We start from the raw sequence: 16,945 nt of genomic DNA on the forward strand, positions 1-16,945 counted from the left end.
CCAGCCCACTGATGGGGTTGGGGGGACGATTGGGGGTGGGGCTGGACCTTGGGCTGTTGGCTGGCCCCATTCCCGGTTTAACTCCTAGATGAGGGGACAATTGCATATTAGCCTTTTATTATATAGGATAACTGAAAAAGTTCTCAAAATAGTAAGTCTGCAGGACCAACTTGCCTTGACCAGAAAAGTTGCCATTCCACAATTGTTCTACTTAATTTGTCCAGAAAAGCAAAAATCCTACGTCTGAAAACAGATCTGTATCATGCATCGTCATCGTAACATCTAGCTACAGACCAAAAGCTTTCCCATAACCAACAAGGGACCCATTTTCTCTGGCTATTGAAATTTCCTTAGCAAAGATCAACTTCATTGTCCTTAGTAAACAACTCTCATTTAAGACTCCACCTTAGTACTTTTCTTACCTCTAATGAAAATCCTCCCACTTTACCTCCAAGCCATTCCGATACACATATCACACTCACACAAGCACATCAAACAACTCCTTTCTGCTCTCAGATTTCCAAAGCAGTCTCAGTCCCAGTAACTTACATAAAATGCACATACTTCTTAACTCTCTTCAATTCACAAATTACTTAATTCACAAATTCTTAACGAACAATTTTGATGTCCTTCAAACTACCAATTTAAGACTATGGGGAAAACAGCAGTCAGAAAAACTATCTGATTATCTCACAATACAAAAATCTTCCTGGGGTCAGTTAGCTATGTTCTAAGACAGGAGTCAGCAATTTATTTACTTCCTTCTCAATGGGGTAAGCTTGAGTGCCACTGGCAAGCCTATGGCAAGAAGAATAAAGAAGGAGAGATGAACAAGGAAAAAGGCAGATGGGATAAAGAAAATGCCAGATGTAGAAGGCAGGGAGGTAGATGAAATACCACCAACAAACTACCTGAACTGGAAACCGTCAGATCCATTCCAGCTGAATGCGAATTTGACTCAATCCCAACATGTGTCTAATAATTCGTTAACTGATTGCCATCATTGTTTGACTAAGTCAAGATGAATACGTAAGTCACCTATCTCATTACTTTGACTGCCAGTTTACAATAAAGACATCTTTTCTTAAGTCCTCTTAGGGTTAGACCAAAACACATGCTAACTAGAATATTTCCATGTTTCTTAAGATTTTAAAACAAAGGTTTGGTCCTTGAACTCGAGAGACCTCTTGAATTATTAAAGTGCATCTTAAATCAAGAAAATTAAATTCTTTAGCTTAAAATTTTCCCATGAAATGCTTCAAAAGTTTAATAAGCAAATTACTAATAATAATTGAAACAAAGTATGCATTCATAAAAATGCTAAAATCTTGCAATTCCAAAATGAATAAAATATTTCTGGTAAGAAGTCATTTTATTTTACATAGAGTATCACCACCATGTTTCCACCTTTCAAACAAGACAATTTCCCACAAAAGCACAGCACATCAGGAAAAAGAAAATGAATACCGAACATAACATGGAGACAAAATAAAAATAAATGAGTAGCTATGAAATTCTCTTTAAGAAAAATGTTTTTTAACACATAATTTTTGCCATACTCAAATTTTCCTAAAGGCATAAATTGCCCAGACCATTCAACATCAAAACTTGGTAGTCAGTTTGGCAGCTGAACGATGACAAACCGTTGGCTTGAAACAATCATCTTTCACTTTTCATCTGGTTGTTCTTGCATCAAGAAATTCTACCTGACTCATGCCATTGCTAGTTTAGATGATCTTCACTTAGCCCATAATAATTAATGTTCAAAAAGAGCCTGTCAAATGGCCTAGGCCTTGAATTTAGGTTAAGTTTTAGGATTAATAACTTCATATATTAAAATCAGCTGTTTTAAAAAACATATTGTAAATTCCCTATAGTAATTAATGCTGCTGGATGAAAACACTAATTTGGTGTTTTCAGTGGTCACTTTTATAGTGTACTTCATTTTGAATGGCCTATATTCAGTTAAGTTGCAATGGAAAATACCCCCAGAAATATTACAATGTCTGATTTTAAAATGGATAAATTTTAACAGAAAACTTTGTACAAATAAGTTGTTAATTTATTCAATTAAGCAATTCCAATAAATTATCTTTCCTATTCATTCCATTCTCATGGGGAAGTGTGTGTATATATACACATACAAATTTAGGGAAAATCAACTATGTTATACTCAGAATTATCACCAATTGTTCCAAAGTTAAGTTGCTAAAGATCTCCTGGCTTTAGCATCCTTTTACTGAGAAAGCAGGATCTCATTCTGATATTGAAAAGACTCTGAAATGGAGAAAAAGCCATTAGATTTGATATCTCATGTTTTAGGGATATTAAAAAATCTGTTTAGCAATCTTAAAAATATGTTCACATGTATAATAAAATGAATTGTGGAGTGATGAAAGCCACCAGAGCAACAATTTCAGAAATCCCCATTTTAAAATCATCCAGAGTGTGTGTAAGTAATATTAAAAAATGAGTGGGAATATGAAGAAGAGAGGGTGAACATTTGAGGGAGATAAAAATAATCATGCCCATGATCCGGTCACCAATGGTTGGTAGATATCTCAAAATGTCACGAAAGAAAAATATGTTTAGAAAGTTTCAACAGTGATAAATGCGAAATGTTAAAGCACAAAAATAGTAAATGAGATAACCCCCACAAACATTAATTTCCATTAGAAAAAAAAAAAAGGAACAAAAAATTGACATGAGCATCTTTTTTAATATACCAAATCTTAACTGACTTAAAGATTATGTAAAATGCTTGGGCCAGTAGTACCCACCCAAATTCTCATTATCAATGTACTTATTTTTCCCCCTCCCTTGCACCCAAATTTAGTTCAGTTTTCCTGCAGGAAAAGTACAGCATTCCTATATTAAGAAATGAAAACAGTGAGTACAACTGATATAGATCCATTGACTTTTATTACAAATGTACTTGATCACTTGGCTTCAAAAAGTTTAAAATCAATACCCTATTTTCTGTATGCCAATACAAAGCAAACTCTTTTACAAATTAAATACCTAAAATTTTGACAAAAATATTAAAATTTGATGAAAAACAATTATAAAAATCCTTAATATCTCTCTCTCTTCAAAAAAGGAGGCAGTCTTCCCAGTCCTATTATACAATATTAATAATATTCACAATTTTTAGAGTATTAGCTAAATTATATTTTTGTTAGCATACAACACTCTTAAACTAATAGATTTATTTGTATATCCTCCAGTTAAGTTTGTGAATGCCATCTGATTGCAATATAATCAACTATCTTTAAGTGAGTCCTAATTTACTCTTGTTTAATGATTTGCATAGCTTCAAAGGGATAAAGGTTATTCTACAACTAATTATCATAGACTATTACAGTGCTATTTTCAAGGCAATAAGTGTTTGCTCCCAAATGAAATTATGTTTTCTTTAGGTAGGGATTAAATTACTAGCAGCTTTCTCCAATACCTGAAAAATCAAATTGGAATAGTTATCCATCTCCAGATGTGAAGACCTAAAAAACATACTGATATATTTATTTTCCACTTTGAGTCAAATTTCAACCCCTGAATGGGACTAGAAAGTGAGACTTTCAAGGTTTTTTATTTTCCCTCTTGGTTTTGGTTTCTACTCTCCATGGCTTTTAAGAAGCTGGAAAAGTCTGTCTTTCCTAACTCGCATTGTTGTTTTTTCCATTTGGCAAATATTCATCTATCTCCAATCTGTATCTAGTGGAGGAAAAGCCGATATGACTTTTCTTATAAACTTCCTTTGTTATCAAAGGCATGTATAATGATTTCTACAGTTCTGGTTAGTTAACTTTAGCTCCCTCTGTGGCTGGATGACTGTTGCTTCTAACATCAGCATGACAAATAGATGAGGCACAAATAAAAAGTAGCTTAAAAAAAAAAAGATTTGGTGATTTAAAAGAAAACAAACAAACAAACAAACACCAAACACACATACATATATATGGGCATTCCAAATCTGGTGGCTGATCTCTAGATTAAATTACTTGACAGTGTCTCTCATTTTAAAGAACATCAATATTGCAATGCATTTCAAGTTTTCTTGTATACTTAGGCAAATAATAATTTAACCAAGCTCTTGGACCTTAATTATAAGACAAAGCAGATCATAAAAAAATAAGGCATAATTGTCAGGAATTAAGTTTTGTTTGCTTATTTTTGGCACATTTGATCATACTGTCTTCTATGAACAACACATATGGTCAAATATACCAACCATTTCCTTTTTTGTTTCAGCACAAACAAGGTTTATCAATTAGTAAAATAAAAACAAGGAAAAACTCCAACATAAAACACTGAGATGTAGACCTTGGTAAAGTACCGAGCACCTGGGAGGGATGGGAAATGGATGGAACAGGAGAGAGGAGAAGGGAGGGTTTGGGAGGGTGCTTGTGGAGTAAAGTGAGATGCAAAATAAGAGCATCTTTACAGTCACTTTGTCTTTTCTATGATCATCTCTTAAGTCTTACAAGATCTGCATGTGGATTTCTTTTTAAACCCACTGACTATAAATCAGACAATGGTTTAAAAATCTTGGTAAGATTGTGTTTAACTGTTATAGTGTAAAGACAACTGCACAGCTGTGCTTCTTGATCCAGTAGGATTCCAAGCAGAATCTGAAGTCTATAGGTAAGAAAGGCTTCACTTTAGGTAACTCAGACCCTAAAGAAAACCTCATGAAAGAACTCGCATCTCAAATGAAAGGACACTTAGCCTAAGTTTGCTGTGTTTTTGGTGACCTGCACTACTTATTGCTGGCTACTATAAAACACTGATCTAGGAGTACTCCAACAACCTGTAGTACAAGGATTAACTTTAAGAAGCTATAGTAAACAAGAGACAAAATCAAAGCAATTCTTTCCTAACTAGTAACAGCACAGATAATGCAGTCTTTTCCATATCACAGTTAAAGTACAGTGAACAAAACAGCTCAACAAACCTTAAGACAAAAAAGTGCAGGTTATTAATGTTTACATGCAGTTGGATAAGCATTCCAAATGTCACATTATGCACTGTAAAAGCTCAACTTTACTATGTGGAAATAAGAAAATGCACCTTGGGGAGAGGGGAAAAGCAATTTAACTATTTCCAGTGATTTTGTAAGTAAAGAAATTCCTAACTATTGTACGGTCACTTCATATTTAACATTGTATGAATAGTAAAAGCAAACTATTTAATGGGAAAATGCACAGTACAATGGAAATAGCTTGTTATTCAACACATACAGTAGATCTCAAAAACAGACAACACACTCAACCAGGGAGCTTAAAAATATCAAATCAAATCCAAAGAACCAGCAGAAAAAAAAAAATCCTTCAAAAGGACAACTGTTTCACCTTCCTAGGCCAATGCTTTATAATATGAGAAGCACTGACACCTTCCAGCTCCTACAGGTGATGTCTCCTACTTACAGCAGTTAGATCTATATGTCTGGATTGGCCAAGAAACAATTCTATCCCCAGAACTCTCTCTGTCAGACAAGGTCCTTTTTAAAAAAAAAACAAACACAAACACAAAATGCTTTCTACAGAATTCCAAACCAAAATGTACTGTTTAAGGCATCTTTTTTTTTTTTATAACATTTTATCTTCACTCAAAGATGATAGTCATGCAGCAGTTTAATGATAAAAATATATTAATATTTTACTATACAGCAGCAAGAAGTTAGTTGTCAATTAAAAGCACACAAACATCTTTAAATGAAAACCTGTAAAAGACTATCGTTACAAACAATTTCAGTTTGGAGGACACCAGCTTGGTAAAGTGCTCTCCTAAGCTTTCGATTTTCATATGCTACACCTTGAATATATGAATTATAGGACATACTTTTGTTAGGCTTGTACAGTTGGGGAACACAAATACTTAGCATATAATGTAGCCAGTAATAACTAGCACCACAGCTACATGGAAATCCTTTACATACACCAACTTAACTTAGCTTTCTCTTTTAAAATGAAACTTAGAATCCATGGCTCAGTAGGATAACTATAATTGTGTTGCTCTGCTTTTTAACAGGTCTACATAAGTTAATAGCACTGGCAAAAACCAAAGGATAGCTTCAGACCTCTTACAAGTTTAGGAGACAGTGCTAGTGACCACAAATAGACTTACTACCTGATGTCCAAGTACAGGTTCACTGGAAATTGCTGCACGTTAGTTTTTAAAATCTTTCTACACATAATAAAAAAAATATATTATGAACAATACAAGTATATCTCATATACACAATGACAAAACGACTACTCAAAGCAAACAGATGCAGAAAAATATTATGGGAGATTTCCTTTTTCTCTCTTTCTCTATTTCCTTTTACTATTGGAATAACTTTGGTTCCAACCGTAAAAATCACAACTTAGCAAATTTCATTTAAATGCCTTTTTTAATAATTTCTTCATGTTCACAGAAGTTTCACTGACCATTTTTATATGTTTAAGGTCCAGATGCAATGCATATTGTATAAAAGAGAGCACTTATTGTTTACCTTGCATGAATTAAACCTACGTACCTTTAACTCTACAAACTTCTGCATAACATTTAGACAAAGCTCAGACACACAGCATGCCTAGCCCTCATATATATACACATCTCTATAATCACAGGTATATAGGGTGTCAAATATACTATAATAACCTCCATGTAAGGTTTGAAATTTGGTAACAAAATGAGAAAAACTAAAAATATTATTTTACGTGTTCTAAAATATCTCTTTTTTGTGCTAAAGTCAAATGTTAGCTCAACATGAAAAGGACTTTTATATAATTCAGCAATATTATAATCTTGACCATTTTGCAAACACTTTTAATAATAATAGCTTAAACGTGTACAAAAGTTCTTGGTTAATTAGGGAAATAAACACTCAGTTCTTTATATTTTTTAATCAAGTAGGAAACACAGTTCATATAATGTTATTACTTTTTGTAATTTTTTTTTTAGCAGCTGCTTACTGTTTTATATGGTGGATAAAGTGGACAACATCCAGCGATGGGTGGCAAGTCAAGAAGAGAAACTGTCAGTTGGTGGAGGTTCTGTGGGTGGTGCTCCCTTGGAGTTAAGTTTTTTTTTGTTTTTTTTTTTTACTTTTTACTTTTTATTTTCTCTCTTTCTTTACAGTATATTTTCTCTGTGTGTAGTTGTGTGTGTGTGTGTGTGTGTGTGTGTATGCATGTGTGTGGGGGTTTTTTTTCATTCAGTTTGATCAATCTTCTTCCCCTTCTTCCTCACCCTGCAGTAGCAGGGTGGCAGCGGCGGTTTCCTCCTGCTGCTGCTGCTGCTGCTGGTGGAGTTGCTCACAGGCAGCTCGCTTCTCCCTCTGCTTCTCTTGAATCTTCTTCATCTCCTCCGAGTATTTGCAGAAGGTGTGTCCGAACTTGGCCCACACCTTATAGGGCACGGTGATGGAGTTGCGGTAGGTGGGTTTCACCTCGCTCACTCGCATAAACACCCCGTACTTGTTGGAGCCCACATCGAAGAAGAAGCGCTTGTTGTCCACAGTCAAGGAGGTGCCCTCGGGCAGCTCTGCCGGCTCCTCCTCCACTCCGTAGTCGTCGATGAGCTTGGCCAGAGCGTCGCGGAACTCGATGAGCCCTTGCGCGGGCAGCGCAATGGTCTGGCCCTGCGTGGAGCCCAGGCCGGGCCCCCGATTGACCGTCTGGCGGATGCGCAGGAAGCGGCCGCGCTGGTTCTCCTTGAGATCCATGTAGTACTTGCGGTTCTCGCGCACCAGGAACTCGCTCTTGAGCGCCCGGCGCGGCTCGTCCTGCGCCTGGGCCAGGTCGGGCGGCTGGCTGGGGCCCAGCTGCGCGTAGTGCTCGATGAAGTCCCCCAGGTAGTCGCGGAACTCCACGGCCACGGACATGGAGAGAGTGAGGCGACTCTTGTTGCCGCCCGCGCCCACCTCGGCGATCTTCAGGAAGCGGCCCTTGGCGTTCTGCTTCACGTCCAGGTAGAAGCGCTTGTTTTGGATGTCCACCCGCTTGGAGGCCAGCTCCTGCGTCTCATGCTGCAGCCCCCCCGGGGCCCCGCCGCCGCCACTGCCGCCGCCGCCCCCGCCGCCACCACCGCCCCCGCCGGAGCCCGAGCCGGAGCCCGGGTGCCCCAGGGAGCCGCCCGAGCCCAGCGCCGCACCACCCTGCTCGCTGCCGCTGTCTCGGTCCGCCATGATGCTGCGCTCCGCCGCCTCGCCGCCGCCGGCTGCCGCTCCGCCCGCCGCCGCCTCAGTCGCCTCAGCCGCCGCTGCTTTCCCTCCCCGGCTCCGCCTGCTGCCGCCGCAACCCCCACAGCCAGTCAGCCACTCTCGCGAGATCTGCGGGAGAGACGAGACAGACGAGACCCGGTAACAGGGCACTGACTCCCCAGTACAGTAGCAGGCGCCCTACTGTACGCGCCCACCCGCCCGCCGGGCACGTGACCCGCGCCCCCTCCTCACTGCCAGCCCCCGTCTGCCCGCCGCCCGCGCACCCGCCCGCCAGGCGGCGCCCACCCCGGGCCCTCTCCCCACACCCCTGGCTGGGAGGTGGGGGGGGGGGGGGGCAGGACGCGCCGCGTCGCAGCTGCTGCCGCCGCCACCACTGTGGCTGTCGCTGTTGGCCAGACCCTGGGCGGCCTTGGCCTGGGGAGTTGGGGGACTAGGGGTGAGAAGAGAGCTGCCATACTAAGCATAGGGAGCGGGCCTGAGCTCTGCTTTCCAGTGACCCCAAAGGGATGTGGGGGCAGGGGCCTGCGCAGCGCAGCAGAGCCCGCTGCAGAGAGGGACACCAAGTCACGGCCACCCCTCCCCTGCAGGCCCCAACAAGACCCAGACCCAAACCCAGAATGGCCCGCATGCCGCCAGGCCGGGCAGTCTCCTACCGCAGAGCCCTGGCCGCAGAGGCGGGTGAGGAAGAGGAGAGGTGGTGCAGCGATAACCCTTAGCTGCAGAAGGGGCTGCCGGGATGAGGTCGGGGCGCCGGCAGCAGTGGCGCGGAGCAGCAGACACCTAGCCGGTCCCTCCCCTCGCTCCCGCCGCTCCCCCTCCCAGCGCAGCGGCTCTGGCCTCAGATGATCCCGCTCCCCCCTCCCCCCAACCGCAGCCCCGCACAGTCGGGCGGGCGCACTCACCGGCGGGGGGGAGCTGAGCAGAGGACCGCGGCCGCACCAGGGCCGGGGTGCCCGCAATGCCTGTTCCAGCTAGCTATGCCCTTCCCCCCAAACAACAATCAAAAAGAAACCCCACACTCACCCAAAAACCTCCCACCAGCCCCCTTTGGGACCAAGACTGCCTGCCTACCTCCCCTCCTCCTTCCGAGATTTGGGGAAGGGGGGCAACTCTGCTTAGGGCTGAGCCCAGTCTAGGTTCCCGGCCAGCTCTGCAGATGAACCAGGCCCTGTCGAGCCTTCAGCCCCTAGCCCACTCTCCTTCCTCTCTGAAAGGACCCAGAATGGAGGAGAAAATCAAGCAGGCTTTAGGATATTCACGAGCTAAAAATGCCAGGAATTTCCTGGGAAACGCAGTTCCTTACGGGATTCATTAACACAGGTTCACTCATCATTTTGCCCCTCCCAGGAACTCCCGAGTGTCGAGGAGAGCCCCCACCTCTCAAAAAATAAAACATTAAATGATTGCTGTTGTTTTTTTTTAAGGCAGACAGCTAGGTTACCGACCATCAGTTAACTAATGAATCTTTAGACAGTGACAGCTAAAGGGGTTGTTTCTGGTTTCAGAAATCATTGATTTTTCTCTTCCTAGATTTGAGGCATAATCTAAGGCCTATATTCCTTCTCCAAAATATATAGCGAATGCTCATAACTACCTCACTGCAGTCTGCAGTCCTAACAGCTGTGGGAAAGCTAAGGCCTAGCTCCAGAGGACCCTGCCAATGTCCCTACCGTCTACCCATCACCTTCTATAGGGGGCTCAGAAGTGCGGACCTCGCAGCCCTAATACCCACTTTCTCAAGCACGGATGGCTGCCTCCATGCTGAGAAGAGTATGCCTATCCCATCTATGGGTTCCATCCCTATTGAACTTACTGCATCCCCCTTCCCCGCAAGTAAGGAGACCTTTCTCCCTCACTGTTAGCCCTGGAAACAGCGGAGTACATGGTTGCCCAAGCTTCCAGGAAAAGAGAGGGGGTAAAATAGTACTAATGATCAAGAAACCCAGACCAGTCCAAGGCATAAGCCTGGTCAATACCTGAGCCTTCAAAGCCCTAACATTTCCCTTCACATCCTGGACAAACCTGCCTGCTAAGTATTCCCAGCTTTCTTTTTCGCTTAGCAAGGGCCCCATTCTACCCAGCATTAGTTACTTCAGCTCTAGGCTGACGTTTGCTACTCCTATTCAAGAGATAACAGGGCAAAAAGCTCCCTGGCTACCAAAGAGCAAACTGAGGTAATCTTGTGAGCCAGCTCTAGAATGACCCACCTGTCCAGTGGTCCTCGAAATGACTTCCTAGTGGGGAAGCCCAGTAAGAGGTAGAAATCCAGGCTTTGGGCACCATAAAGAACTTCCCCTTAGTTTGAGGGTGCATCCTCCAGTACCACACGGTCCCCTTTCAGTGCTGATTTTCCTGCACTCCCTCCCCTGTCGGGAAGGGGGAAGGGGACGTAGGAACTGTAAGCGCACTTTGAGCCACACAGAAAAACGTTTAGCGCAGCGGAGGCTTCTCCAGGCTCCCACAGTAGCGATCAGGACCCTGGATAGACCCCAGCCCCAAACAGGGACGCAAAGGCTGAGTGGCAGGGTCTCCTTACAGAACCCAGCGGAGCAGGGGCATTCTGGTACCACTTGTAAGCTGAGGGTAAGATCTGGTGAAGTCCGAGCTAGAAGAGTCGCTGCTCTTCCTCAGGGGTTTTTATCTTGCGCTACACCCAGCTCTTGCCCGCTCAGAAGAGCGCAAGGCAGCGACAAGGCCAATGGGATTGCGATGCGGGGGGCACGCAGCAGCCGCCAGCCGCCCCAGACTTCTTTGGTGCTAATGATCACTTCCCCAGGGCAGAAAATTAGGGCTTTAAGCCATCCGCCTTCTAGGACCACCTTTGGAGTCTAAATTTCTTGCCCTGTCCCAAACGATTATGCTTAGGGGTTCTGAAGAAATTTTAGTTTGGATGTTCTGATTTTCTGAAAAAAGCGTATCCAGGAACCGAGTTCTCAGTTCCCCAGTACAGAAGTAAGTGATGACGTTTCTAGACAAAACATAAATTAAATATCATTTGCATGATTAAACTGGGAATATTAAGCTCAAATAATCAAACAACTGAAACCTTGATCTCTCCACATAAATATGTACTTACTTATTTTATGCTATTTATTCTACATGTATAAAATTTCCGCTATTATAAACCAGCTTCTTACCTACTTTTTAAAGGTATCTAAAAAGCAAACGAGAATAAAGTCTTTTTCAAAACAATTCAATGAAAAATTTGATATTCAGTACATTTTTTCACTGCTCAAACAAGAGAGTTAATTTTAGGATAAGCCTATAAATCTGGACTTTTGGTCAGATTGGGAGGGTGGTAAAAGGTAGCTTTCCTTAGGTTATAGAATATAGTAGCCTTAAAAAGGTAATCTGAAAAGAATAATAGTGACTCAGAGGAAGTCTTAAAACAAAAAGTTTGAACCTTAAGTAGAATTTCAAAGTTATATTTGTATCCTAACATTGAAAATCCATTAGAAAATTTGTGGATTTAAAATGACTTCTAACCATTTGTTAATTATCTAAACAACATACTAGGTTGGTAAATTAAAAGCCAGTTTTAGTGTCTAGCTGTTTAAATATGTAATTTTAAAATAAATAGTTATAAAATTAAATTAATAATTTCAATACAATGTAGGAAATAGAAAGGAAAACGAAATATATGATACTAATATGCAACAAAATATGTGTTAATGAAAAAATTATTAAAGATTCCCTTTTTCAAAGTATGCTTATATTTAAATGATAAATGCCTCTAGATTTGTTGTGCTTTTAGTAACACTAACATACATTTTGAAGAGAATAGATTGCTTTATTTTTAACCCCATCACCTGTCTTTAACAAACTCTTACCAACAAAAAATTGTTTGCAGGTAAAACAGACATTAGGCAAAACAAAAAAAAGAAAAAGAGCCTCAATTTCCCTCAGCCTGAACTATGGGTGATTCTGAAATAACCTAATCCAGCTTTGCTTTTTAAAAGTAAAAATTAGTACATGTTTATAAAATAAACTTGGAGAGAGGGGATCTACTTTTGGGTAGTAAGCCCTTTTGATTATAGAGTTTCCAATAGAAATAATATATGATTAAAATTTCACAAAATCACAATTTCTAAAAGAGAACAAGAATACTAAAACATGTTTTCAAGTGCTGCTTAGGTTAAATGCCTGTCTTAAAGTAGACAATTATCTTCAATATCCAAATAATTAAAACTGGAATGTTGTACTGCAAGTGTTCAAAGTGGAGAAATTACCCACTTCTCATGGCTATCTACCAGAAAAATTATGGGAGGCTCTCAAGTAGATCTCAACATTTAACAACAACAACAAAGGCTAATAGTAATATTATTTCACCTATTATTTTTTTAAATGCGCATCCCTTTCTAGAGCTCATCTGAACTTTAATATTATGCCTCTTCAATGTTATTTTAATGCGTAAGGTTAAAGATATGAATTTAAAATTTAAAATCTGAAGAGAACAATCCATGTAATAGAATCCTCGCCTTTCACAAAATGTTTTCATTTCAAGCATTCTCAGAAGAGTTAAATAAACGTACCACACATTCTAAATTAGACAAAATTTTTCAGAAAACTGGCATTTTATGTACCCAACAGGTCCAAACAGAACCAATGCAAAGGTCAATAGATCTCTCTCTTCCGGAAGATACTTAAATGGTTTTACTAGTACCCAAAAAAATGAAGTCAACAACTCCCTCCACACACTAATCGACACTTCAATTTTCAAAGCCGAAATTTGGGAGGGAAACAGTGGGGGGTCTTGGGGTAATAAAAAAGATCCCTTTTCTTCTCTGACAGTCTACCAAAAGCTGTCAAACAGAATTGCACCTATCGTAAAGCACTAGAACCTCCCTTCCAAGGACACGAGACACAAACACAGACACCGCTGCGAAAAGCCGCCCCAAAGCGCTTGGTCAGACAGAAACGTGAGGGGCCCAAATAAGAACGAATTAGAACCCTCAAGAGGGTCCGCAGAGAAGCGAAATTAAGGTGGCATTTATTCAGGGGTAGACAACAACGAACCAGAGAAAGTTGCCCCAGTTGGACTCTTGGGCCTTTCTCTATCCAAGTTCAGGCTCAAGGCAGATATATTCTGTGGGGGTGGCAGGTCCCTTGGTCCTTTCCCCTACACACGTCTCACTCGCCTCTGGAGTCCACTGTTGCTCAGAGGGAAGCCCCCTCCGGCCTCACAACCTTTCCTTTTGCCCCCATCAAAGGCCAGAGAAGGCTGCCTGGCTGACCTAGAGCCCTGGGGCAGCAAAAATGCCTCGCCCGGGCCACCCATCCTTGGGCCTGGCTTTTCATCTGCGACGCCAGGGCATCAATGTTATTATTTTTTTCATTTTTACAACGAATCCCGGGCGGGTGTAGGCATTACTGGGTGGGGTGGGGGAGGGGGAGGTTGACACAGGAGAGAAGGGGTTGGTAGTGGAGCCTAGAACCCTCCTCCCTCTCCCCCTCTGCCAGGGTTTCTGTGCAGGGAGTGCCGGCCACGTTTGGCGCACTGTCCCAGGCCCCGGGCGAAGGTGGCCAAGGAAACACAGGGCTTAGGGATGGCTAAGCAAACGGCACCACTGGTGGTCCCCGGTGCCTGCGGAGGTAGGATTGTTTTTTTTTTTCTTTAAGGGGCGTGTTATTTTGCTCGTTTTTTGCAAGTGTTCGTTCTTGCGCTACGGGGGAGGTGAGGGGGGGGGGACGTTGCTGCACTGCCGGGGTCTCCCGAGGGAGGGTGCGGGGATGTCAGCTACCGGGCAGGAATTGTTCCCGGGGGTAAGAGGGCGATCGGAGGGTCGGGGTGAGCTCGGGCTCTGGCGGCCGCAGCGGGGGAGAGAGGTCGCGAGGGGCTTACCCGGGCGGGCGGGCCGGCGGGCGCTGTCCTGCCGCAGGTGAGGGAGGGCGCGCGCCAGGCAGGCGCGAGGCAGGGGGAGCGGAGGGCGCGCGCGCGCACACCTGTCCTGGACAGCGGCGCGAGCCGGGCTGCGCCTCCCCGGAGCTCCGCCGCCCGAGGAGGGAGGAGGGAGGGCGGGCTGGCAGGCGGGGGCGGGACGCCGAGGGGAGGAGGAGGAGGCGACTCGGAAGGCTGGCTCGGCGGCTCTCTCGCTTGCTCTCCCTCCCGCGGGCTGGCTCCGCTCACACCCTTCTTCTCCCGCTCACTCGCAGCCCCCTCGGCTCTCCCTCCTCCTCCTCCTCCTCCTCCTTCCCCTGCGGGATCCGCTCGCCGCTGCCGCCGCCGCCGCCGCCGCAGACGGCAAGTCGTGGCAGCCAGACGTCGGCGCGTAACCCGGCGCTCCGTGCGTGACTCCGGGCGACGTCAGCGCGCGCCCCGCGCGCTACCCACCATCCCTCCCCTCCCCCCCGCCGTGGCTCTCGCCCTCCGCCCTCACGTCCCTCCGATTCAGTGCTGCGGCGGCGGCGGCCGCGGAGCGCGCTCCCTCCGCCCCCGTCCTGCGCGTGCGCGCGCCCCCCGCCGTTGGCGCGTCAACAGTCAGCGGCCCAGGCCTTGAGGCGCGCCTGAGGAGGGGGCTGCCCGCGGCCTCCGGGCCCGCACTTCCTCCGCCCGCCGCCCGCAGCGGCCTCGGGAGGACGTGGCCCTTCTCGGGCTTTGAAAGCCGGAGCCGGGCTCCGGCGGGAATAGAGCCCTTCAGGGCCTGCGTCAGCCCCGATTTAGGGCCCTCAGAGTCATAGTTGGAGCTGCTCCTCGCGCGTCACCCTCCCCCCGCCCCTCTCCGCCCCCCTCCGGCCCTCGTTCCGCCCTCATCTCTCGGGAGGCAAAGGGCCTTTTATCTCCCGGGAGGGTCTCACCTTGGCCTTCCAACGCCGGTCGGTCCGGAGGGGCTAGAAGGGCGGGATTAGCATCGAGGACGGCGGCTGGACCGCGCTCGGGCTGCAGCCCCAGGAATCCTTGACAGGAAGTGTGGGGTTCGCTGCCCAGCCTCCCACGCAGTGTAGGTGAAACGGCCCCTTTGAGGGACTGCGACTAAGGACAAAACTCTGATAAATGTTATTATGTATGCGTCCTTGGGCCGGGAGGGAGGAAGCAAAAGGGGCGAGATCATGTACCTAGATTTGCTATGCAGAGATTGAAATGCACCACTAGAAAATGTCCCTTTTAAGACTTGTCTTGAAATCTCACCAAGTTTCACAAGATTTTTTTTGGTGCACGGCAACTTTTTCCCCCCTGGCTTTGTATGCTGGTCCCATCTCCATTCTGCAACACTGCGTAATATTGAAAGTGGATCTGTTACAAATTATGGGTTACAAAATAATAATTTAAAAAAACCGCTTTCACCATCTTTATCCTTTCAATTTCAGGGAAGTCAATGAGCTTATTTTTCCAATAAGCTTATCTAACCTGCGAGGTAAGTAGGAGCAAAGTGAAATTAATCCCATTTTATAGACAAGAAAATTGAATTACAAGAAATAGGTATTAGTTCACAGTTGCAAGAAGTCTGTCAGTGATAGAGGGAAACATTATATATATATATATATATATATATATATATATATATATATATATATATATATATATATATATATTCCCCCACTTTAGTCACTAAATTGGAAATCCCTCAAATGTTTACTTCCACCCCCCCCTCCCTGTATGGTAGACAGTGCCTAATGTCTGAAAGAAATAAATTTGGGAGATATTCTTGGAGACTCCAAATCATAGAAGACATCTAAAAGATTTGAAATTTGAGCTTGAAATTTTCTGCCATAGAAAATTGCAGCTCAGCACTAAGTTATTGTGAAACAGTTCAACTCCCAACCTAACAACATAATGTTCATTAGTGCCTAGTTAGAGTGAAAAAATGTTTGAGACAGGTTTAAAAATAATTGGTCATTTCCTTTGATTTGCTTCTTTATTCACCTCATCTTTAGGTGGCAGCACTACTATATATAATAAATATCTTTGAAACTGTAGTCTTCTGCAACTTGATATCCTAAAGAGTGTTTTGTCTTAAGTGCTTCCAACTATATTGTGGAGATTAGAAGCCAGTGAAAATAGGAAATCATAGCTGAGAATTGGAATACTTAGGAGGTTCTAGAAGTGGAAAAATAGCCAGAGAAATTATTAAAATATATGGAAGTTCTGAGGGAAAAGATTAGAAAGTTTCACCTCAATAAGCTCCCCACCACCACCTTTTTTAGGTATATAAGGAGCAAGTATCTTTACTGTAAACTTGACCTCTTATGGAGACCTTCCAAAGCAATCTATAGTTTCCCAATACTGCATATTTATCAAGCATTTGCAACTTTTTTAAAAATAATATTTTTATTGATTTCAGAGAGGAAGGAAGAGGGAGATTGAAACATCAGTGATGAGAATCATTGATCAGCTGCCTCCTGCACGCCCCCTACTGGGGATCAAAACTGCAAACCGGGTATGTGCCCTTGACCGGAATTGAACCCGGGCCAACACTGAGCCAAACCGAGGCAAGCATTTATACTCACAGGGCAAGCATTTACAACTCTAAAGTTACTAGTTGTATAGTTGCTGGTATTCTAAATACAATTTTAAAATTTAGGTGTAGTTTTCCTCATTAAATTTCATCAAGCTTGTGAAGATCCCAAATAGGATCTAATTGTTGAATCTTTTTTTAAAAAAATTGTTTTTCCTTTATTGATTTTTAGAGAGAGAGGAAGGGAGAGGGTAGAGAGATAGAAACACCCATGAAATATTGGCTACCTCTTACACATCCCTTTCTGGGATTGAGTCTGAAACCCACACATATGTCCTGACCA

General features: G+C 43.8%; 1 protein-coding gene and 1 long non-coding RNA gene across 6 annotated transcripts in view; one reads left to right on the top strand and one right to left on the bottom strand.

The window, feature by feature from the left end:
• Window positions 1–6,375: 6,375 nt before the first annotated feature.
• On the bottom strand, window positions 6,376–15,022 carry PURA (purine rich element binding protein A). Of its 5 annotated transcripts, none has more exons than XM_045576595.1 (2): window positions 15,005–15,022; window positions 6,376–8,317 (listed from the first exon to the last, which is right to left on the bottom strand). In XM_045576595.1, exon 2 carries the CDS (start codon window positions 8,171–8,173, stop codon window positions 7,211–7,213), a length of 963 nt encoding a protein of 320 aa, XP_045432551.1. In that variant the 5' UTR covers window positions 8,174–8,317; window positions 15,005–15,022; the 3' UTR covers window positions 6,376–7,210. The 5 variants fall into 5 exon arrangements, with proteins under 5 accessions (XP_045432551.1, XP_045432550.1, XP_045432552.1 ...); XM_045576594.1 differs by lacking the exon at window positions 15,005–15,022 and adding an exon at window positions 14,052–14,375; XM_045576596.1 differs by lacking the exon at window positions 15,005–15,022 and adding an exon at window positions 9,281–11,733.
• Window positions 13,626–16,945, top strand: part of LOC118711662 — a 32,001-nt gene continuing 28,681 nt past the window's right edge. The window contains exon 1 of the long non-coding RNA XR_006740679.1: window positions 13,626–13,801. This is a non-coding gene — a long non-coding RNA (uncharacterized LOC118711662). The remainder of the gene's footprint in view (window positions 13,802–16,945) is intronic.

This window comes from Pipistrellus kuhlii, unplaced genomic scaffold, assembly GCF_014108245.1.
Source record: "Pipistrellus kuhlii isolate mPipKuh1 unplaced genomic scaffold, mPipKuh1.p scaffold_m20_p_8, whole genome shotgun sequence".
Lineage (NCBI taxonomy): Eukaryota > Metazoa > Chordata > Mammalia > Chiroptera > Vespertilionidae > Pipistrellus > Pipistrellus kuhlii.

Coding starts and splice junctions, on each gene's coding strand:
- PURA (XM_045576595.1), bottom strand. CDS start 8,173: ATGGCGGACCGAGACAGCGGCAGCGAGCAGGGTGGTGCGGCGCTGGGC.